Genomic DNA, 23,279 nt, shown 5'->3' with positions numbered 1-23,279 from the left:
TGATCTTTATGAGGAAGTCCTTTCTGCACTTAAAACAAACTTTCTATCCATTTCAAAATAATACATATTTTAGAATTTTCACATATATTAAATATAGATATAAATATATAATTTTACGATTATTTATACAATTATAAACCAATAAAAATCAAAAAATACAATTGATGTTTTTAACTTTACAGTTAATCATTTTTTGCTGATAAAATTATAGTGAAAATATAAAAAGATGTATCTTTTGAAATGTATTTTTTTTTAAATTACATCTTTATAAAATAAGAGAATATATATATATATATATATATTCTCTTATTTTATAAAGATGTAAAATTTTTATTATGAAGTGTATGCTCCAGCATTTGACTCCATAACATAAAAAGAGAATGCATTAATATGAGTTATTCTTGGGTTCATCCCCTAGGTGAACTTGTAAGTTCACCGACCAATAAAAAGTGGTTATTTTATGTTCAGTATCTTTTAAAAAAAGAAACAAAATATTATCAATTTATATCATGATTTTCAAAATTCAAAAAAAGTAAAAATAAATAAAAAAGTAGTAAATGCAAAAAAATAATATTTTTAATGTCGTCAGTAAAACACTAAACCCTAAACTCTCCTAAACCATGAATCCTAAACCTTAAACCCTTGGGTAAACCCTAAACCCAAGTTTAGAAAAGCCAAAGGTTTAGTGTTTACCCAAGGGTTTAGAGTTTACCCAAGGGTTTAGTGTTTAATATTTTGCTGACGGCGTTAAAAGCATATTTTTTTTTGCATCTAGTATTATTTTTATTTATTTTTACTTTTTAATTTATTTAAAATTATGATATAAATTGATAATATTTTGTTTTCTTTTTTAAAAGATATTGAATATAAAATAACGATTTTCTATTAGTTGGTGAATCTCCAGGTTCATCTAGGGGGTAAACCTAGGGCTGGGCAAATAAACCGAACCCGAAAATCCGAACCGAACTCGATCCGATAAAAATGAATCCGAACCGATCCGAACCCGACATAAATACCGAATGGATCTTGTTTTATGGTATTTCGGGTTATGGGTATTATCCGAACCGAACCCGAAATTAAATGGATATCCGATAGAATCCGAAACATTCAAAATGCCTAAAAAGAACTTGTACCAAACATGATCTCAATTCCTGATATGTAGCCAAAATACACTAAGATATTATTAAGCATCTACAATAACTATCTACTGATAGTTGAAAGTGGCGGTTGAAGCTTGAAATTTTTAGATTTTGGTTTTATTTTCATTGAATATTTTTTTTCATTTCATGAGAATTTAATTTTTCGTTTTATGATTTCATTTATTGGTTTTTTTCTATCAATAACAACGTACCTTTTGTTTGACTTTGAATGATCATGTTTGATGTTTTTTTTCTTATTTCTGAATCGATTTTACTTATGTTTTGGTTACAAAATAGGTATAAATCAAGTACTTTAAACCCGAAGAACCGATTTTACTTATGTTTTGGTTACAAAATAGGTATAAATCAAGTACTTTAAAACCGAAGAACCGGTTGGAACCCAAAACCCAAAAGTACACCGGGTTGAACCGGTTCTTTGAAGATTTACTAACCCCGATCCGAATCCGATAAAACCCGAACCGGTCCCGAACCAAATTTTTATATAATCTGAATGGGGCTGATTTTGATAAACCCGAAAAACTAAGATCCGATTGGATAAAACCGAAACCCGATTAGGACCCCGAATGCCCAGGCCTAGGTAAACCCAAAAATAACTCTTAAAATATTGAAGTTTAAACAAAATGACTTGACAAGATATTTGATTACATCGTTTTGTTTAATATTAATATAAATGTATAACTGTTTTCTATAGTAACAAAACTTAATCACTGTTTCCTTGGATCAAGTGGAGATATACGGGAACGTGCGTGACGCACGAAACTCGACATTAAACAACTTCCCACGTTAACTTATTTGCCTCTGAACACAAGTTGCAGAATTTCCTCTATTCTTTTTTTTTTTTTCCGTCAATATTTCATTAAAATAGAAAGGGCTCAGCCCAAGAAAATTACAAGATAAAAGGCTCACGGCCCAATTACCACAACCTGCCAAACCCTAGAGAAACCGGCCCACAGGCCCATAAACCCAAACCCCGACACTGCCCTAACCTAGGAACTCTTGTCGGCTTAACCTAATCACGCCTCATCTCATCCCGGCGGTTACCGTCGAACGGCTCTCATCCGTCGCGCTTGTCACGGAGAGCATCAGCGGACTAACCGCGATATCATCCCAATCACAACTCGCCTACTGGGCATATCAAGCCCGAGTCTCAAACACACTGCTTTCCTTCTCCTGTCGTCGTCTCCATCGATGGAGAGCTTCATCGGCTACCGATAGCTCATCCCTTCAAATCCGAACAACCATCCTAACGACAAGAACCACACCGCAAATTTCACCCAATCCAAACAAAACAAGACCAAGAAAAAAACCCCAAAAGAGAACGGGGACCTAAACCGACAGCGTAGAGCTATGTGAGCCCCTACCCTCCGGAGCCAAAACCGGCAAAAACGGAGCAAAGAAAGCCTCCCCTTTCCGGGAACTAGAACCGGCGGCGGCGAAGCTAAGGAAGCCTCCACCTCCCGCAGAATTTCCTCTATTCTATTTCACCATTTTCTCTATATTTATTTTTTTCTCTTTTAACAATCCAATTATAGTTATATATACCTTTTGCATAAAAAACAATCTTTTTTTTTGTCGTCAACTATTACAGACTCATACTGACTCTCTAAACTAAACCGTGTGATCTACATCCTTGTGAACGACAAAAGACGGTTGCTTTCTAGCACTGCGTACTAGTCTATTCGCCTTTGTATTTTGCGTCCTTGGTACATAGATGATCTATGATCTGGTGAAGCTCTCTTTTAGGGTTTTGACATCCTCCAAGTAATTTACAAAAGCTGGTCATTCATCTGGTTCCGAACCATCTTCATCAATTGAGAACAATCTGTTGCATAAAAAACAATCTAATTATATGTTTTAAGTTCACTACTATGAATATTTATGTATAGAAATTTTAGAAATATTACATAATTAAATTTACAAAAAAATTATACTAAGAGACCGAAAACATCACCTTAAAGTGCTACTGATTATTTGTTATGGTGGCGAGATTATTTCTTTGTTCTTGATGAGAGAAATTGTTCTCTACCTCTTAGCCTCTTAACAGTTATGAATATAAATTGGACTATCAGGATTTGTTAGTCCTACGTACTCATATGAGTTTGCATGTTTAGAGCTGTAAATATTAAATTCCATATAGAATTGGATTGGATTCCACATGTAGACTATTACATGGTTAATAAGATTGTTTGACTAGTCAAGACTAACGAGTTGGATTCGTGTTTTTTCTTCATTATCTTTTTTTTTTGTAACTTAATCATTATCAATGTAATGATATACATCTAAAAAATATGCAATCAGTTACATATTTTTTTCTATATGTATGTGAGGTAGACAATATAGAAAATTACTTTATTCATATTTTTCCAATCGATGGTACTTGCTTAAAACCGAACAATAATATTATCTTTGGCAATGAAAAATCAACTGATTAATTGTAGGAAGAAGTTAAAAGGAAAAGTAGCAACAAATATGCTCTTTCTCTGACACAACTTTTAGAGAAGATCTATACACGCACACAGAAAGGCCAGAGACATAACAACTCTCACACGTGTCCCCATGGTACACGTGCGTCTCACTTTCAGTGAATTGCAAGTTCAAGTAACAAGCAAATCTCAATCGAATCCAAAGACAAGGACCTCCACGTGGTATTCTTGGGCAAATCTTGAAAACGACTTATTATAGCATCATATTTAGGTCGAGAATCACTACCAAAATAATAAAATTGTAGCCTATGTATACATATTACCCCTTAAATTTGTACTTAAATAATCGACTCTCTTAATTTACATGAAATGAACCATAAGATCTTCATATAAATGTGTATATGTTATATATATGATAGGTATAATACAAACTCTTTTTTTTTAATGCAAATATGGATCATTATCCATCGGTTGAGAAATCAAAAGGGCTCCAGCTTCCGAACAAGAAGTTGGTAGAGTCATTGGATTCATCAGCAAAGTTAACCACCGGTTCATGAACAGTCTCAGCCGAAGTTACACCACCAACTTCTATATGGTTATTATGACCAATCAATAAAGCATCAGACCAAACACTATTAGTGTCAATAGAAAGAAGCTCTTCACCAGGAAACGGAGGCAACCCATTATAACCACATTCCTCAATAATGTGTTCCACCTGATGATCATAATGATGGTGGTGATGATCATCACCGATGTCGATACTCCAATTAGAGGGTTCCATCGAAGCGCCTGTGGCTAAATCGCATGTTTCTCGAAGTGTGGGTTCGTCAGGCTTTGGATTCAAGAAGTTGGCGTAAACAAGAGCAAGATCTATGTTTGGTGAGCCACCACCGGAGTTGCATGAACTAGCGGTTACGCCGGTTTTAGCGTTACTCGAGGAGGATTTGGTACGGCGGGATTTGCGGCAGCCACCACCTACAGGCACGTTGCGGAGGGAGCCGCCTTTGGTCCAATATCTACGGCAGCCTTTGCAGAAGTAGCGAGGTTGAGTGAGGCTGTAGTTGTTGTAATAACAGAACTTTGTGTTGGATGATCCACATCTTGGACAGCTTGGCGTTATCTCTGCGTTTGCGTTTGCATTTGGCCGCCATATAAACGATGACGTCAAGGCTTCTGTTCTCTCCATATCTCTCTCTCTTCTCTGCTCTCTCTCACAATAAGAATGTATTATATACGATCCATGAATGTGTGTGAGTTTGTGCATGTGGAGAGGGTGTTACACGTGTAGGCTGTAGAGTGGAGGAGGTACGTAGGGAGCAATTGCCTCGTAAGGGTGCACTCACTGTTGCTTCTTGGGGGAGACAGGTTTAAGGGTTTTGAATCTTTGATATGTTTAAATAATAAGATATGTGAATTAGAAAACGGTTATTTTAATATATAGTCTTGGAGATCGTTTCGAAGCGAACTAAGAAGCCTATGACCACTCGGGAGAGAAGGGTTATTTGGTGTACATTGAGCTATTAGTACGGCTTAGTTAATGGAGGTTGCACGATTGCTATATACAATTTATAGATATACGTCTATTTTCTCTAGAGACATATTATACAATATTCATTGTAAGAAAAAATGTATTCACGTTATATTAAAACAAATAGTTGTAACAATAATGGTATGAAATATAATTGTATCAATAATCAATAATAGTATGTAAAACATTCTTCTATTCACATTACAATCTTTAATTAACACATATAATAATTCGCCATAGCGATGAAGTTTAATTTGGTCAAAGTTGTTAATGATCGGAAATTGCGTGCGAGTCAAATCACTTAGTATGAAAATGTTATGTAAGGTATATGAATAAAGGATGAAACAAGAAAACACAAAGTTTTGTAGAATCTCTATATATGTGTATACTTGACTTATTTATTTGATTATTTATACTAAAAAAAAGGTACTTGGAAAAGAAAATCTGAATGGGGAAAAGAGTTTCTTGGATCATGTGTTTTATGGCAATCTCCAAGAATCCTATGTGGGTCTTGACAATTTTCAATATACTTATTTATTTAAGTCCTGAAAATAGCTTACCTTATACTACATGTAGGAGATTAGGCAACCATCTTGGTTTTAGACTAATTAATAGCTTACATTAGAAACTCAATTGCATAAACTTATTGAACATAAATGATAAAGATTATTTCAGAATAGTAGAATACATCAGAAAGTATTACATAAACATGATGAACAACATTCGATAGAGATCGTTACAAATTAAGTTGCTATTAATCCAGCTAAGTCTCCATTGCGTCACTCTCATCAGCAACCATTCCAATTCCATTATCCTTTTTGAACTCTGTCAGCTTCTTCTCCCACACACGGTAACTCGAGTTCTCCGCAAGAACATCAAGCGAAACGTCCTTCATCTTCACCAATGTATTAGCATATATCTCAAATCCAACAATCTTTTCCCATAACGAAGCTCGCCTCTGCTCATTGGTACCTTCGCTTCTCACATCATCCAACCACTCTTTTGCCTCCTCAACCTTAGCCCAAAAGCAAGTATCCTGAGTAGTGCTAGCATATCGAGTTCTCGCAGTCTTCACTCTATGACACTCTCCTCTTTCTTTCCACCACTTATCAAACAGTAAATACCTTTTGGGCCTATTCCCATTCTCCATGTAATGACCAGTACCAGTCCTTGAATATTTGTACTTGTAGAAGTACGCAATGTCCAGTGGTTCGGCTAAGAGCTGGTAAAACTGCGACGCAAATAGCCATTTCAATTCGAAATCAAAATCAGGAGGTAACTCATTCGTCTCCACCATGTCATACACACGGTCCCAAAACTTAGCTAGCTTTGCGCGGCTCATGTTCACCTTTAACTCTCTTGGATTTGAGTATAGTTTGAAGTTATCATAGTAACCGAGCTTCTTTGGGGACGCCTCGCAACTGTCTTTGTACCATTGAATCTCTAGTCTTGATGGCAAGACATCACCAAGCTCAATAGCTAACTCACTCGCTCTCTCAATCGGAGCACGGCTAATTCTTGTGGCTGTTTCTATGCATTCTTTAGCTGATACACCACTTGGGTGATCATCAGAGAATCCAAGAGATTCCACGGCTAATGCAACACCAGCGTCGTAGCTATTGTCTGAGATGTTCTCACTAAGAGAGCTTCTAGATATGAGAAACTGGCGAGAGAGTGTAGACACGTAGTGTTCGTACCTTTGACGTTCCTCAATGTTTGGAGTTCCTGTCGAGTTGAGTATATGAAACATCCTACGAACTGAAGCAGCATTGTCTAAGCATAGACCTCCATTGTCGGAACAGAAGAGATATGTTCCAAAGGGCCAGAGTTGTTCATCGTTTCTTCTGGGAACGAGGTCGTGGATGGAAACCACGTGGCAGAAGTTTTGGGCTACATGTGATCGGGAGATTGAGGAAGAGAGAGATTGGTTGCCGAGCAAAGGAGAGCCGAAGGTGATGCAGAGTAGAGGGTATGACGGCGACAAAGGTACTGAGAGGAGCCAAAGTGCGGTGAGTGCTGCAACTGTGCCGCCGGTTGAATATCCGGTTATTACCACCTGTTCTCTGTCTTCCTTTTCCAGTCCTCGTGTGATCTGTTACGTTCATAATTTAGTGAGTGTTACGTTACAATAAACTGGCTGATTAACGGGACATGAGTGTAATGGGATTATAATTTGTAACTTAGTTAGCCATGATATGACCTAACTAAAATAAATGAACAAATTTTTAAAGATATAAATGAACAATTTTCAGTACTAATGTAAACCTATTTAGAGGTAAACTGCCAATTAAGTAGTTTGACTAGTAGTGCAGAAAACTGATACAAACCGAATCAGGAAACGATATTTTGATAAGATAAATGAAGGAAAGAGATTTGGCTTGGTTTTTTCATATCTAAGCGAGAATCATATATAAACCCTTAAGTTTTATCATAAATCACTCCATTAACCGATATCATATAAAACTGAACCGAACGATTTTGAGCTTATGCAAGCAGCATCCGTATATGACCTAACAGGAAATTTTCCTAAAAGCAAAATCCAACCTGAATCGAATAGAAACAGACGCATGCACATTAATCAGTTTTACTAATTTCTAACTTATAAATGTATCAACAAAGTCCAAATATAAAAAAAAATATCAATAAAATCAACGGTCCGTTCTTGTTTTGTTACTCTCTCTGTTTTATATTGTAAACAGTATTGCTACTCTTCAATAGTAAATGATCTTTATTAGAAAAAAAAACCAGTAGAAGGTATTATTTTCATTCAATAGCGTAAAAAAAAGAAGCGAATATTCGCTGAAAAGAATGATGCTGACAAATCACAGGTGACACAATCACACAACCTTTAAAAGTTTTTGAGGTGCTTATTAGCATAAATCTCTTATTAATATTTTTTTTATTTTCTAATTTAAAAAAATTATGAGTCATTTCTCGTTGTAATAACATAATTAGAAAAACATTTAAAAAAAGTTATGGGCCGAAATCCCTCACTCGATTTTACAGCCTATCTCTATAATATTATTTGTGAAGTCAGGTGTCACGTTTACTTTAACTCTTACGGTGGTTAATTATTATGATATCCTTAATGAATTAAAAAAATACATTTAAATACTATTATTGCCTTTATAAAACTATTCAAATAAAAAGGAAATATTTATATAGTTAAAAAAAACGAAAATATAATTATATATAATATGATTTCAAAATAGTAAAATATCATTTAGAATATATTTTTAAATAATATAACTACGGTGGATCACCAGATTATTGAATCGACCATGGACGAATCGCGGATTAATAAATAAATTAATTTTGTTATATAATAATATGTTTACTATTGAAAATATAAGAAATATTTTATGTTTAAAAAAAAATTGGAAACCATTAATTTAACCTTAGTTTCTTTATTTTTAATTTCATTTCACTTACAAAATATCAAAAAAAATATTAAGACTATTAATATTTTGTAACAAGTTAAGAGTTATGACATAGAATAAAATATATCAAAACTTAAAATCTATAAGTATCCAAATGTCTAATATGAATAATAAAATTAAATCTAAATCCAAAGCCAAATTATCGATAACAAAAATACACTAATGCCAAATCACATCAACTAATTTTGTTAATAGATTCATAATCCACATGATCATATGATCTTTTTATTTTTGGAAAAAGAACAAAAATATTAAATTCTTAATTAGAATACAAAACAAATTCTAATAATGTAACTGAAAAATCCAAGAAAAAATAATTTGTAAAGTTTCGTATTGGTTCAACATGTAGCCGAGTTCTGAGGTTTAACGGTTTTTGTGGGTTTTAATGAATTTTTAAATAATGAATTTTTTTCTAAAACCCAAGCCGAATTACATACCGAATCACTGGATATATCGGTTTGACCGCGAATCCGGTTTAATAAACTAAATACACAAGTTTAAAATAATAATTAATTTGTTTGTACATTTTGAAATTGTAAACAAAAATAAAAATCATAAATAAAATTAACTATTACACTATGCATAATTTTAAATAATATAATAATATTATTTTACATTTAGTATTAGCTAAATTAATACTCATGAAAACTTAGGTGTGGATATCTTTATCAACAGAGGTGAAAATTTAGCCAATTCTTTTAGCAGATATCTCACAAAAAGTTATATCGTTTTTGGAAATTTAATAAGTTTTTATCAATAATAATACTCTAAAAACGGAGTATAAAATGAATAATTTAAGGAGTGTGGACAATTACCACCATTGAAATCTGAGGAAAGGCTCATTTAAGAAAAAACTCCTATAGAAATTTCTCTACCACTTGTTTTTGTTATAATATATTCGTAGTTTAACTATATAATAATTTATTGTTTTAAAGATTTATTAGTTTATTTGTTAGACCTGTATAAGATATAAACCAATCGATGAAGATGCTTTCATGTGCTAGATCTTTTTTGACAAGGCATGTAATAGATTATGAGTAGAACTTATTATATCTAGGAAAAATTCAGGAAGTCCATCAAATAAAATATTATTTAATGAATTATCTATTATTTATTGAAGAAAACAGAAACAGAAAACAAACCTGAGACTCAATAAAGAGAGCCGAGGAAACAAAAAGCTCAAGTATTGCACCGTTGACCATAGGCGGAGGCTCGTCAGATGTTGATGATGTTGAAAAGGCGGAGAAAAGCTCATTTCCGGCGACTTTCAGGTCCACGAGGTTCCCCGGTTGATTTATCTCCACCTCCGGTAAAGCAACGTACATGGTTCCGGCAATGCGCTGTATCTGAATACTCTTTGAGCTATCTGCGACGTTGCATAAACTCCATGAGTCGGACCATAAAGGAGTCGACATCATGAGCGAAGCTTGTAACTCGCTCGTCTCGAATTGGCACTCTTCCATGACTACTTGCGTGGTCTGTGTTGTTAAACTTGGCCTTTTTAACGAAAGAATGTCAAGGAAAATTTCTAAGAAACCTCCATATAGTTTCTTGGGTAATTACTTTTGTAGGTTCTTGATTCTTGCCTGCTTGATGAGTCGTCTCTCTTAAGTCTCCTTCAGTTTTTTCTGTGTTTTTTCCTAAATAATTGTACAAGGGTCCATCTCAAAGATCTCTGTGCCAGATAGGACAAGATAAAGGATGCAAATCAAAGCATTTGATTATCCCCAGTAACCTTAATGGTTTAGACTTAAATCATATGGAATACATCTTATGATATGCAATGAATTGTGGTACGAAGCTACTTATCCTTCATGGAAATTATAGATAAATTAGCCTACATATGTGTCTGAGAGACATTGAAGTTTATTTGCCAAAGTTGTCAAGGGAATGAAATAACAGCTTTTTAGCTTAAGCAGTTAAGTGATTTAGTGTGGCCTAAAGAGTATTACAAGTTAAGTACTCAGCATGACTCATTTACTTTTTGATTTAGCTATATAAAAGGAGTGGAGTAAACGGAATGAAAGGTCTATCTCATCTTTCTTATCACCACTGTTTTGGGCATCTTTGTGGGGAGTGGGGACAAGACAACCAGATTGTAATCTGGGGCAATTATAAAAGCAAAACAAAGCACTTAAACGTGTATTAAGAACTTTTGCATAAACAATGATAAAAGAGATCATGTGAATCTACAATACCATAAATATATTATATATATCCAATCTGAACAACAATTGTTCTAAAGTTACTATCTAAAGTAGTATTGTAATGATCAGATTTGATATTTAACCCCTCTTAGGAAGGAATATAATCATACCACAAATAATTAAGTCGGTTCTAACTAAATCATGATTAGAGAGACGTTTATACTTTCTTGGTGCTTTTGTCCTCACAAGTACTATTCTTTATCATCATAACTTTTGTAAAAAGCAATTTAAGAAAGGGAAAAAAAAACAGTGAAAGCTCCATCACTATCTTTTTATCACTGTTTGGATTGGATCAATGAAAGAATACAAATTACAAATGCAAATCATAGCATTTTAAAGAGGACGTATACATCTATGTTGAATACAAAGATGTTAGGACAAATCCTAAGTTTTTAGGGTACTAAAGATGTTAAAAGTCATTAAATCTGACATAAGTTATGGTCTCCCCTCAGCATATGTATACACATTTCTTACTTCCATGGTTAATCTGCTACATATCTAGTTATTACCATTTAAACCAATCTTTGTAATTTCGAACACTGTGTGGTTATAGGACGCATCCAATGAGTAGAAAAAAACATATAATTATGCAATAAAACAAACTGTTTAGGTTTTAATTAAAAGCTGAACACATAGATTTAATCTAACAAAACCCTTATTTAAATATCCTACACGGAGGACGTCGTCTCAGAGGCAGCTGCAGCGGCGGCGAAGGCGGCGTCTTTGTCGGAGTCATCGGGATCTTTGGCGGGATTGGATTTGTCGATTGAGGAGCGGAGTTTGTCGAGGAAAGGCTTGAAGGCGATCTCTATTGCTAACCATCCAAAAGCCAAAGCTGCAACCACGACAGTCGCATGTTTCGCTCCCGAAGCTTTTCCCATCGCTTGTTGTAGTCTCCTTTGCTTGTCGGTGGAGTGTTTCGATTCGACGGCTGAAGGTTAAGCGGTTGCTAAGGTGTTTAGGTTGATTCAAACGGGCCGGTTTGGGCTTATGATTGGACAATGTAAGTAGTTGCGACAAAATATTTTATGATTTATAGTTTCAATTTTTTCTTACTATATCATTTTATTAACATATCTTGTGATCTATATCATTTCTAATAATGTTTTGACTAATTTTTAAAAATGTTTGTTTTGATCAGTTTTTTCTTGTTGCTTCAATATTGGTCACTCCAAAATAAACGACAAAATGTAAAGAAGTATTAAGTGGTTGGACAAAACTATTATATCCCAACATAACAAAATCATATGTTAGAAACTATTAGCACTAAAGTATTTGATTTTTTTTTACTAAAGTATTTAAAATCGACAACCAACGACGAATTCAAACTTCCTTCTTTATAGTCTTCAGCAACTAAACACAATAAATCAATATTCTAAAAAAAATTTGGGATGTTAAGAATATTTTAAAATCTCTCTTTCCACAATATACATACATCATATTCATTGTTTTATTCGTTTTCTTATAAATTCTAACCTGGACTTTCTCTTCCATTATTCACTTGTCAAAACCGATTCAATACAAAAAAAAATACATCAATAAATTGCAACAATAAAAAAATAAATGAAGTTGGTGAAATTTGACAAATTTAGCACCGAGCAATAAAGGGTACTCAACGTGGTTTGGTTAACCCAACATAATGGTTTAGCTGAAATAGATGTTTTGGTTTGATCTCCAAAAGAAAACGGACCAGTTCCAGTTTCAAACGCGCGTTATATAATTGGGGGACTTTTCAACTTAATTATAAATTTAACGTGCAACAAACACAATCTATCAGAAGATTTATTTATTTATTTCAAATTTCTTCAAAACCAAAATTTCTTGTATCGTCCGTTGAGGAGAAACTTCAAACCAACCAAACAGCCATGAACGATCTTCTCTCCCGCTCTTTCAACCGCTCCGTAGCCGACGACACATAGCCGCCTCACTCGCATACTATCGAGATGCCAAAGGCAAAGTACTCAGGCGGGAACAATCTCGACAAGTTCTTCCTCGACGTGGAGGAGGTGAACAGTGATCTGAAAGAGCTCGATCGCCTCTGTCACAGTCTCCAAGTGAGCCACGACAAGAGCAAGACGCTCCACAACGCTAAGGAAGTCAAGGAGTTGAAGGACAAGATGGACTCTGATGTGTCTAAGGCGCTCAAGACTGCGAAGCGCGTGAAAGGCAATCTCCAGGCACTGGATCGTTCCAATGAAGTGAACCGGAGTTTACCGGAAAGTGGACCGGGTTCATCTTCTGACCGGCAAAGGATGGCGGTGGTTAACGGGTTGAGGAAGAAGCTGAAAGATGCGATGGACCATTTTATGCGAGTGAGAGAGACTATCTCGACGGATTACAGAGACACAATTCACCGGTTGTACTTCACCGTCACCGGAGAAAATCCCGACGAGGATACCGTCGATCACCTAATTTCTACAGGTGTTCAAATTTCTTTCTGTTAATATTTTAAGTTATTTCAAAATTCAAACAGCAAAAATATAGCAAAAGGTTGTTAATCAAGAAAATAGCAAATGGTTCGGTTTTGGTTCGGTCCGGATATCCACAATATTATAAGATAGAATATGTTAAGGTTATTGTGTTTTCTAGTTCTGTTCCAGTTCAGTCTGAATGAATATCCACAATATTTTAGAACTCATGTTATTGTGTTTTCTTTTCTGATCGAATAATTTTGGTTCAGTACGGTTAGGTGTTTTAAATTCGGTTAATTTGTCCATGCCTAATTGTGGGGTTTTGTAAACATGATATTAATGAGATATATAAATTAAAATGACATTTATTTCAGGAGAAAGCGAAACGTTTTTGCAAAAAGCTATACAAGAACAAGGCCGGGGTAGGATTCTGGACACCATAAACGAGATACAAGAGAGGCACGACGCAGTGAAAGACATTGAGAAGAGTTTGAACGAGCTGCATCAGGTGTTTCTTGACATGGCCGTCTTGGTTCAGAGCCAGGGTGAACAGCTGGATACCATTGAAGACAGCCTCAAACGAACCAATACAATTATCCGGTCCGGTGCAGACCAGCTTGTTAAGGCGCGGTTCTATCAGAAGAACACGCGTAAGTGGACTTGCTACGCCGTTTTGATATTGATCATTATTGTGGTTTTAGTTGTGTTGTTTACGGTTAAACCTTGGGAAAATAACAATGGTGGTGGTGGAGGTTCGAACCGTCAAGCCACTCCGGTGCAAGCTCAACCACCTCCATCGCAAGCCCGACGTCTACTTCGTTAATTTTTGTTTTGTTTTTAGTTCGCTTGGTCTATGCATGGACCTCTTGCTTTGGAGATTGACTGTTTATCGTTTTAGTAATGTTTTTGATTGGTTCAAGTCCTTGTGTATATATATATCTCATGCGAGCAGTACATAAATTATTTACCTTCTATAAATAACTATAATGAAATTTATCGTGAAATCTAATCTATTAAAATAGAAGTACCCATTGAGACTAACCCTTAAACTTACACAATATTTACAGTTTAATGCCACTGAAATAATTAAATGAACCTACTTTTAAGTAATCTTTGTCTTTTCCAAAATTGATGAACTAATAATTACTCCTAATTTTATGCTTTCCATGTCTTTTTAAAAATTAATAAAATATTTTCTAAATTAAATTCACAATCAAATAAATATAAATCTTTTAACTTATCTATATCATATTAATATTATAAACATTCATGAATATCAATAATATACAAAAAATATTTATGTGACAATATAAATTACATTTTTGTCTCATTCTCTCCCACAATTCACCTTACTCTTCTTTTTTTTTTTGAACAAATTCTTCTTCTTACCAATATAAATATATTACATGCACCATTATAATTATTTACAAACTTACCATATATATAAAATAATTTATTAGACATTCTCATAAAATTTTGATCCACAAAAAAAAACAAAATAAAACATTTGAATAGATACAAGGATCATATTCTAAAAATGGTGGTAATACAATTGACGGTTTACGAGATAAAATAAAATTTAAAAATATAAACTATAAAATTATTATGCTTATAAATTTTATTAAATAATTATTTAACGGATAAAATTTTAAAATACATATTATCACTTAGACAAAATAAATATTTATTTACAAAAATAAAATCAAACATCTGCAAGGTCGTGGTTTAAATGTACACAAATTTAAACTCATTTATAAGTTCTTATCGTTACATCAAATTTATATTTATATTTTATTTTCAATCTTAATTTGTATATGTTCCAAATTTCATAGAAGTTTAACAATCATTTTATTTTTTTACAAATATTATAACTAATGTTTTATTTATAAATAGCATACTGATTCATAATTGTCTATTTTTATACTTTTTATTTAAAAATTTGTTAGCTATTTATCTTAGACATGGATATTATTATATAAATATTAGATTTTTTATATAATACCTAATATCGGTGATACATTTTACGCTAAAATATAAAATTAAGTACAAATATAACATTTATATTTAAAAATGTGACTACATTAACAAATATATCATTAAATACAAACACAAATTAAATACTCGCGCGGTCGCGCGGGTCAAGGTCTAGTGTATTTTGTTATGCGTGTTTCCATTAGAAAATCCCATTTTGAACCAATCATTTGGCTCTCTTCTTCTTGATTGGTTTGCGTAAGATCAGACATAGCCGTTAACTTCACAGGTCAGTTTGATTCATTTCCACAAACACTTTGTGAGTCTTTCCTCTGATCAAGTTAAGTTCTATTCACATGAGAATTGGTCGAATTAAAATAGTTGGGATTTTCCCTTGAACATAGTTCAGTCACTCTTATCGATTGTTCTTTTTAATAATTAGTAAGAGTCTGGGATAAAGATATCTTACATTACACCATTTAATGGAACAAGCATTTCTGAATATGATTACAGCTAATCTCCTGTTCTTTATCTCATATATTATCTTCTTCTTTAGCCTCAGTAGAGTACAACAACATAGTCATAACTCATAAAAGTTTTCATTTTGCTAGCAGTAGAATCTACTGTGCTTCTGCTGCTTCATGTACTAATGTTCGAAAGCACCTCACTGCCCTCTAGACTGCCCTCTCCTCCTGCTACAGTAGGAGGAGGCACGGTAGCTCTCTCCGAAGCCAAGTTTAGCCTCAGCGCTCGTCCTTCAACTTCCTAAGAACCAAACCAAAAGTCCAAAACTAGTAAGTCTCAAACCCAACTTACCAAACCAACACAGATTCATCCTAGAAGAGGTAAAAGCCCTTACCACACCGTTCATAGCACTCAGAGCAGACTGAAGCTCTCCTTCCGACTCAAAAGAGACGAAACCAAACCCCCTAGACCTCCCACTGTTTCTTTCGTAGATAACTTTAGCACCAAGCACACCAGGCTGATCTCCAAACGCATCTTTAAGACCTTGCGACGTCAGATTCCAACCAAGGTTCCCTGCATAGATCTTGTGAGGACTGTCAACATAACTCTTGTTACTATCACGAATCTTAGTCCTCATCACTTCCCTCTCTCCGCCTCTAGGCACCTCCGGGAAGTTCACTTTCACCGTCCTACCACCGATTTGCTACATACAAACGCACGAGAGATGAGAAAGAAAACGTTATATGATCAAAAAGGGAAAAGATGGAAACTTTACAGAGCTGTTGAACATCTGAATCGCTTCTTTAGCTTCTTCGATGGTTCCCATGGTTACGAATCCAAACCCTCTGCTTCTGTCAGTGACTTTATCGTACACAATCTGCAACAAAGATCAAAACTTTATACACAGTCTGCGATAAAGTTCGAAACTTTGGAAACAATCTGACGAACCTGAACATCGACGACGTTTCCAGCTTCTCCGAAAAGCTGGGAGAGCTCAGAGGCAGTGATTGTGTAAGGCAAGTTCCCAACGTACAGCCTCCCTTCCTCAACGCTCGCTTGCGTCGTCTGTGTCTCATCTGCGTCTTCGTTTTCTTCGTTTTCTTCCTCGTCTTCTTCGGATGACGGCGGGATTTCGTCTTCGGCGGCGCAGAAGAGGCGGTGGCGACGGGTGTTTAGATGGAGGAAGAGAGGAGGAGTAGGGCATTTGGCGACGAGTTTGAAGGGTTTTGGTGTGATGCGATAGAAGAGTTTGAAATTCGAATGGAAGGAGAATAGTGGGTTAAAGGTAGTGGCGGAGGAAACGGTGGCTGCGGTGGAAACCGCCACGGCGGAGGAACAATAAGCTGAAGACATATTTCTAGAGGGGACTGTGAGACTATTGGGAGAGAAGGAGGGGATAAGAGATATATTTTCTTATTGACCAAAAGAAATAATATACTATAATTTTGAGAAATTATCTAGATGGTCATTTTAAAGTTAAAGGATGGAGTTTTGAGGATATAATTTTTTTTTTTAAAGATATTATTTTGATCAATTTCTTTTTTTTTATGAGTATTTTTATGATAAAAACTTAAAAATACTATTTGAGAGAATTGACTTTTAATTTTTTCTTCTCGTACCAAAAAAAAATTATATTTTCTTCTATACTAATTTTACTAAAATCTAAGCAAATTTAGGGGTTAGTATAAAGTATAAATACTAGGGGTGGACACTTCGGTTATTTTCTCGGTTCGGTTCGGGTTCGGTTTGGTTTGGTTAGTTCGGTTCTAGTATTTTTCTAGCTGAAATAAACCATAGTTAGTTCGGTTGATATTCGGTTTGGTTGGGTTTATTTTCTGGATCAGTTTAATTAGGTTCTTATTCGTTTAATTTTTTAAGAGAAATTATGTTTTAAAACATAAATTATGTAAACATAAACTATGTGAACTAAATTCAATATAAAACTGAAAAAAGAAACTTTTAAAAGTCACAAAAAATATATAAGAATTAAAACCAATGAAAGTTTACTAAGAAAAACCAACATCATTAGTGATGTCTCTTATATCATTATTTAAAAACATGCAATGAATTATCAATGTCTCTTATATCATTATTTAAATGCCTACAATGAATCATCTCCCATGTGACTATATGGAAAAGAACTTTTGTTTTTTAATAAAATTTTCATTAGATTTTAGGTTTAGATTTAACATCCACGTTTACATATATAAGAATATGAAAGTACATATTTTTCTATTTCTTTTAAATCAAATATTTTAATGATTACATATTCGGTTAGAAGAATAAATGTTAATGAATGAAAAATAGAAAAATATGTGATTTGGTATTAGAATTTTAGTATATTGATACTACTAATATTTTTAGTTTAAATAATTACAAAAACATATCGGTTTCTTGGTTCGGTTTAAACCGAACCGAACCATTCGGGTTGGAGAAATCTTCAACCGAATGATTTGAAATAGACTTCGGTTCGGTTTGAATCAGTTTCGGTTCGGTTGATTCGGTTTGAATCAGTTTCAGTTCGGTTTGGTTTTTTTGTCCACCTCTAATAAATACTATAAATGTTTTTTAACATTTGTGATTTATTTATTTTGTATGTTATGAATATCTAATTCTTTATTTTAAAAAATATTATATTTAGTTTTAACATATGAGCATTAGCAATATTTATGAATACTTGTAGATATTTCATCTGTTTTGTTTAATAAAAATAATCTAGAGAAAACTGCCACAAATTTGTTCTTACAAATATTTTTCACATGATACTTAAAATTAAAAAGTAAGGAAGTAGTGAAAGTGTATGTGTCGTAAATTTTAAAACTTAGTTAAAAATGGAAAGACAAAACTTAAGAAAAAAAATTATAGTTGTCTTAATTTTTTTTTTTTTTTTTTATAAATAATAAGGTGAATAGAATTTAATAAAATCATATGTAAACAGCTTGACCTGTGTTAGGCCCTGTGAGAAGCCCAATAAGAGCATCTTACCAATATAATAGTATTTTTTTTTTCAATACTTAAGGACTCTTATCATAATTATAGGTCCAATGGTGTTATCCAATATGGAATCTTTAGTGTGTTTTTTTTTAATCTTAGAAATTTAAAATTTAAAACAAGAAATTAAAAATTTACATTTATTAGAAAAGAAAATGTAAACATACAAATATTTTGAATCAAATCAAATAAGTGTTGTATATAATTTCTCATTTTGTAAATTAAGTATGTTTCTTACTTGTACAACTTTTGTTATCTTCTTAGCTTGATTTTGTTATGTTCTTACTTGTACAAGTTATCTTCTTACTTGTATAACATAAAAGAGAAGAGAATGAAGAGAAGCAAGATTGTAGTTAGCTAAACAGATTTAAACTTACAAGAGTAGAGTACAAAGATTTAAACTTATAAGTACTTGAGTCTAAACTGAAATGAGTAGAGAGTAGAGAAATACAAGAACTTGAGTCTAAACTGAAATGATCATACAAGTACATTGTAGCAAGGAAAACAAGAGGATAGAAGCTCTTAACAAGTCCGAGATACATAGCTAAAGAGACGCAAGCTAAAGAGACGCAAGACTACTTGACCATTCTTCTAATTCACCCGTGAGCTTGAAGCAATATCACCTACAGAACAAAACCAAACAAGCAAGTTAAACTAGAAGCAAAGAAAGAACAAGCAAGTTAAAGACGTCTCAAGCAAGGCAATGGAGAAGACTCACCACGCTTTATGCTCAAGTGTTTGCTCAGTAGTTCAGAACACTCTTTACTTTCCAGGCATACACACAACAAGGGAGTAGTTTTCCCATCTCCAACCAGATTGAAGACAAATAAGTCTCCTATGTCGCATCTGTTATCACGACAGAACTTTCCCCAGCCCCTTGTGATGTAATACATGCCGTCTGATTCGCTAAATCGCAAACTCGCAGTCCATGAGTTTCCCTCTTTGTTCACTAGTATCATCTCTTGGCATTGTTTGTTCAAAGCAGTAGAACTAGTAGCTCGCTTAGGAAGATACTGCAAACACAGAATATGGTTTTTAGGAATCAAAATTGACTAACTAAATCTGGTTTATACGTATGAAAAATGACTCACAAGTTTGTCTGCTTTTAGATTTGAAGCAGTGACCTCAGCCAAAAAACAGAAGTCATATGAGAAAGAAGACATTGCCACTGTTCCTCCTGAAATAAAAGAAGCAATTTCCACGTCAAAACATCTCACAACAGGTAGGACCAAAACAATGAACTTTGATTGAAACTTACTAATCTCATTGTCATCAGCATCACCGGAGTCGGCTTCTTCCTTGATGATGTGAGGATGTGTATACTGAATCTCACAACAGCTAGGACCAAAAGGAGTCACATGAAACACCATGTCTCCTTCGTGTTTGAAGATGACAAGGTCACCGATTTGAAGGTCGTGTGCTGTGGTGAAATCTTTCCAACCTCCGGTGAGTATCCTGCCTTCTAGTATCACTTCCCAAGTTTGATCTGAAGCGTCCGATCTTAGTTTCCATGTTTTCTGGTTCGTCTTCCCTTCTATGTGCTTTGAGAAGAAGGCAAGTGGTATTGTCTGCAAGAAAATGCGAAGTTAATCAAACAAGAAATACATTTAATCAAGAAACGAATGTAAACAAATAGAGAGAGTGAGGTTCTTACGACACCACTGTGGAAACCAGGAAGCAGAGGCTTAAAGAAATGAGGTTCATGTGGAATCGCCATCTGCAAACAAGAAACGAATGTAAACAATATCAACAATGAGTTTCCAAGCAGACGAAAACCCCATTTTCATTTTGAACCCAAAATCTATTTGATCCCCACAATCGAAACCATAAATCGATTGTGAACTCACACCAAAACCTCTCTAATCCAGTCGTGTTTCTTATTAAAAAAAATTAATTTTGATATCACGAACCAAAACCATAAATCGATTGTGAACTCACACCAGAACCTCTCTAATCCAGTCGATAACAACAAAGAACCGATGTGAAAATGCAAAAAAATCAAACCAATACGAAAACCCTAAATCGAAAAAATCCCCAATCCGATTTCAAACCCTAGATTTTATAAAACACCTCAATCGAACCCTAAAACGAGATGAAATCAACATGCATAAACGCGAGAATGAAAAAGAAAATAGATTAAGATCGAATTTTACCTTCACGGATCGAGATCGCAATTGGCCTCTCTGTCGTCTCCCTATCGCCTCGCCTTCTGCTCTGCTTTTTTTTTTCGGGTTTCTGAAAAAATGAGAACGGTTCGCGTGTTTTCGAACTCGCCTTACCAGAGTCAACATAAAAAACGGACCAATCAATATGTGCCAGCAAGATAAGGACTTCGATTTTTAATCCTTAATTAAGGATCATCCTTAACTTTCCTCTCCTCTTTTAATATTTCTTTAATCAAAAAGCATTAAGGATTTATGTTAAGGATTGCTTGATTATTACCGTTGCACATGCTTAAGAAGTTGAACAAAAGGAGTTAACAGCTTGAGCCAAAATTGTGGAGGCTTCTCCAATCACGATGAAGCTCATCAGGTGCTTCAACTATATTTGGGATGATGTGCTTCAACTTCTCCAATCACAATGGAGCATCATGTATTTGGAAACATAATCATATATATTGCGTCTTATATTTATTTGTTTAGTTTTATTCAAGTCGTTTCATTCTTGAAACAAGGTACTCTTTTTCGCCTAGAAAGCCAAAAGATGTTCATTAATCCTTTCAGCAAGAGCTTGCACTTGACGTAGGATTAGTATCTTTCATGCAGGTTGTTTCATCAGAAACCTCATGTAATATACCACGGTATACCAGGATACACTTTTTCAGGTGTGATATGAAATAGTGTCTCTTGTTTCATAAAAAAATGAAATAGTTTCTCCATTTTCTCGTGTTTCTAAGTTGTATGATCATCATGATGAACAATTTGCTTCCATGTACTTTATTCTATTTAATTTAATGAAAACCCTAAAGTAGTCATAAGTCATAACTACCAAAAAAGTGTTCGTGTTGTTAGTTCTAAAAATCGATCAAGATTTTTTTTTTTTTTGGTGCAAATGTGAAAATTGATCAAGATTATCGCTAATATCTGGCATCAAAACGAGATTGATACGGGCTTGCTTCCAGTATCAGATGGTTTGATTCATGTTCTTGCTCGTTTTTGTAACTTTGTTTTTGCTCTATGTTGCTCCATAAATTTCGTCCTTAGAATTAAAGTTTAGCTTTACAGATGGTTTGAAATAATAAAGAAATATCTGTAATCATAAACGTTGTGTGGGATATTTACTAATATGCATATATATACATAATATAATTATTAAGAATGGTTGAATCTAGTAAACGAGATTGACGTGTGTTGAATGTTAATTAGTATGGGTCTCGGCTGGGTGCTTTGTAACGTAATACTCCCGATTTTATTTGTAGAAAAAGTATTATAATAAAAAAAAACCAAATAACGAAACTATGCATTAGTTTCTACCTATGTCACGTGCTAAAAAGTTGTTATGTGTAATCGTCCTACGAATATAGAGTTCGATTTTCCTCTACGTTCAAAGATAAGTGTTTTAGTTGATTTTTCCTTTGGGTTTCCATTTCTAAAAACAATTCTATGAAAAATAGGAATCATGTTACACAAAATGTAATAGGTCTAGAAAGATGTAAGTAGCAAGCACACAACAAAATCAAAAGTTGCAATCATGGAAATGGTCAACCATTAAACTGAGAGTCTATGTGACCTTACTCACATAAGAAGCGAGTGTGGTTGTTGACGAGAGTGAGTGGCTCTCTAACGATCCTCGAAACCTGAATAACAAATACATTTTGAGACGTTACACAAGACCATACATCTTCCATATTGCTTTAGAGAGAAAATAAATAGTCTCACCATTTCATTCTCTTCAGCAGGAGTAAGGGTTCCATTGATTCTCCTCAGGAACACTCTAACAGAAAGTCTGTCCCCAGCAGCTAGCCTCTGTGTAACCCAAGGACAAGAAACCATCTGTACAAATCAAATCAAGCCACAATGAGTTACATGAATCCTTGAAAACTCACAGTCGCACACACAAACAAGAATCTGAATCAATATCTTATATATACAATCTCAGAGTCTAGCTAAGTTCTTCTACTACAGATCGAGCACAAAAAAAAAAGAGAATCCACAATTTCGTTTACGATCCAATCCGCAGATACTAACTACTAAAACACCGTCGCTCACAAACAACGACGTTAACTACTGCGATGATACCATAGATAACGATTTCGAAAACGGCGAGCGACGACACAGACACAGGCGAGACTGTTACGATTTCGAAACCACCGTCGCTCACAAGCACCGATGTTAACTACATCTACACCGTTGATAACGATTTCGAAAAACTGCGAGCGACGACACAGAGACGGCGAAACTATTCCGATTTCGAAACCACCGTCTCGCCTCCGACACTGTCGCTCGCGGCGGCGACACTACGTACTCCTCACGATTCCGAAAACGGCCACACTAAATCAAGAGAAATCGACAGTATCAGAAATAGAATACTTACTCCCGTCTCAAGCAGAAACATCTCCTCCAACATGCGATTCACCTCAGCCATGATTCCGTCGTTCGCAACGTTCGCCATCTTTCTTCTCTCTAGAGCGAGCGATGATGATGAATGAAGAATGAGTATGCAACAATTAGTAACTTTTTAGAA

At 34.4% G+C, this 23,279-nt stretch overlaps 6 protein-coding genes across 6 annotated transcripts; 1 reads left to right on the top strand and 5 right to left on the bottom strand.

Annotated features, from left to right (window-relative positions):
* Window positions 1-724: 724 nt before the first annotated feature.
* Window positions 725-5,491, bottom strand: LOC103860763 (dof zinc finger protein DOF3.5). Its single transcript, XM_033288910.1, has 2 exons — window positions 1,744-5,491; window positions 725-923 (listed from the first exon to the last, which is right to left on the bottom strand). Exon 1 carries the CDS (start codon window positions 4,845-4,847, stop codon window positions 4,044-4,046), a length of 804 nt encoding a protein of 267 aa, XP_033144801.1. The 5' UTR covers window positions 4,848-5,491; the 3' UTR covers window positions 725-923; window positions 1,744-4,043.
* Window positions 5,492-5,730: 239 nt separating this feature from the next.
* Window positions 5,731-10,322, bottom strand: LOC103860761 (lipase-like PAD4). Its single transcript, XM_009138428.3, has 2 exons — window positions 9,694-10,322; window positions 5,731-7,203 (listed from the first exon to the last, which is right to left on the bottom strand). The coding sequence occupies exons 1-2, from the start codon at window positions 10,012-10,014 to the stop codon at window positions 5,875-5,877; spliced, it is 1,650 nt and encodes a 549-aa protein (XP_009136676.1). The 5' UTR covers window positions 10,015-10,322; the 3' UTR covers window positions 5,731-5,874.
* A 1,000-nt stretch (window positions 10,323-11,322) lies between these two features.
* On the bottom strand, window positions 11,323-11,733 carry LOC103860760 (outer envelope membrane protein 7). Its single transcript, XM_009138427.3, has one exon. It carries the CDS (start codon window positions 11,637-11,639, stop codon window positions 11,427-11,429), a length of 213 nt encoding a protein of 70 aa, XP_009136675.1. The 5' UTR covers window positions 11,640-11,733; the 3' UTR covers window positions 11,323-11,426.
* A 299-nt stretch (window positions 11,734-12,032) lies between these two features.
* Window positions 12,033-15,218, top strand: LOC103860759 (syntaxin-122). The gene is made up of 2 exons (XM_018657512.2): window positions 12,033-13,179; window positions 13,544-15,218. Exons 1-2 carry the CDS (start codon window positions 12,702-12,704, stop codon window positions 13,990-13,992), a joined length of 927 nt encoding a protein of 308 aa, XP_018513028.1. The 5' UTR covers window positions 12,033-12,701; the 3' UTR covers window positions 13,993-15,218.
* Window positions 15,219-15,541: 323 nt separating this feature from the next.
* LOC103860758 (RNA-binding protein CP33, chloroplastic) lies at window positions 15,542-17,047 on the bottom strand. The gene is made up of 4 exons (XM_009138426.3): window positions 16,554-17,047; window positions 16,381-16,482; window positions 16,000-16,308; window positions 15,542-15,905 (listed from the first exon to the last, which is right to left on the bottom strand). Exons 1-4 carry the CDS (start codon window positions 16,956-16,958, stop codon window positions 15,780-15,782), a joined length of 942 nt encoding a protein of 313 aa, XP_009136674.1. The 5' UTR covers window positions 16,959-17,047; the 3' UTR covers window positions 15,542-15,779.
* A 2,140-nt stretch (window positions 17,048-19,187) lies between these two features.
* LOC117132627 (B3 domain-containing protein REM7-like) lies at window positions 19,188-23,207 on the bottom strand. The gene is made up of 7 exons (XM_033287386.1): window positions 23,130-23,207; window positions 22,475-22,588; window positions 20,251-20,313; window positions 19,855-20,164; window positions 19,688-19,773; window positions 19,315-19,609; window positions 19,188-19,219 (listed from the first exon to the last, which is right to left on the bottom strand). Exons 1-7 carry the CDS (start codon window positions 23,205-23,207, stop codon window positions 19,188-19,190), a joined length of 978 nt encoding a protein of 325 aa, XP_033143277.1.
* Between the last annotated feature and the right edge of the window lie 72 nt (window positions 23,208-23,279).

This window comes from Brassica rapa, chromosome A03 (genome assembly GCF_000309985.2).
Source record: "Brassica rapa cultivar Chiifu-401-42 chromosome A03, CAAS_Brap_v3.01, whole genome shotgun sequence".
NCBI classification, from domain to species: domain Eukaryota; kingdom Viridiplantae; phylum Streptophyta; class Magnoliopsida; order Brassicales; family Brassicaceae; genus Brassica; species Brassica rapa.
Note: the sequence above shows the minus strand (reverse complement) of the source record. Positions and strands in the feature narration are given on the sequence as shown.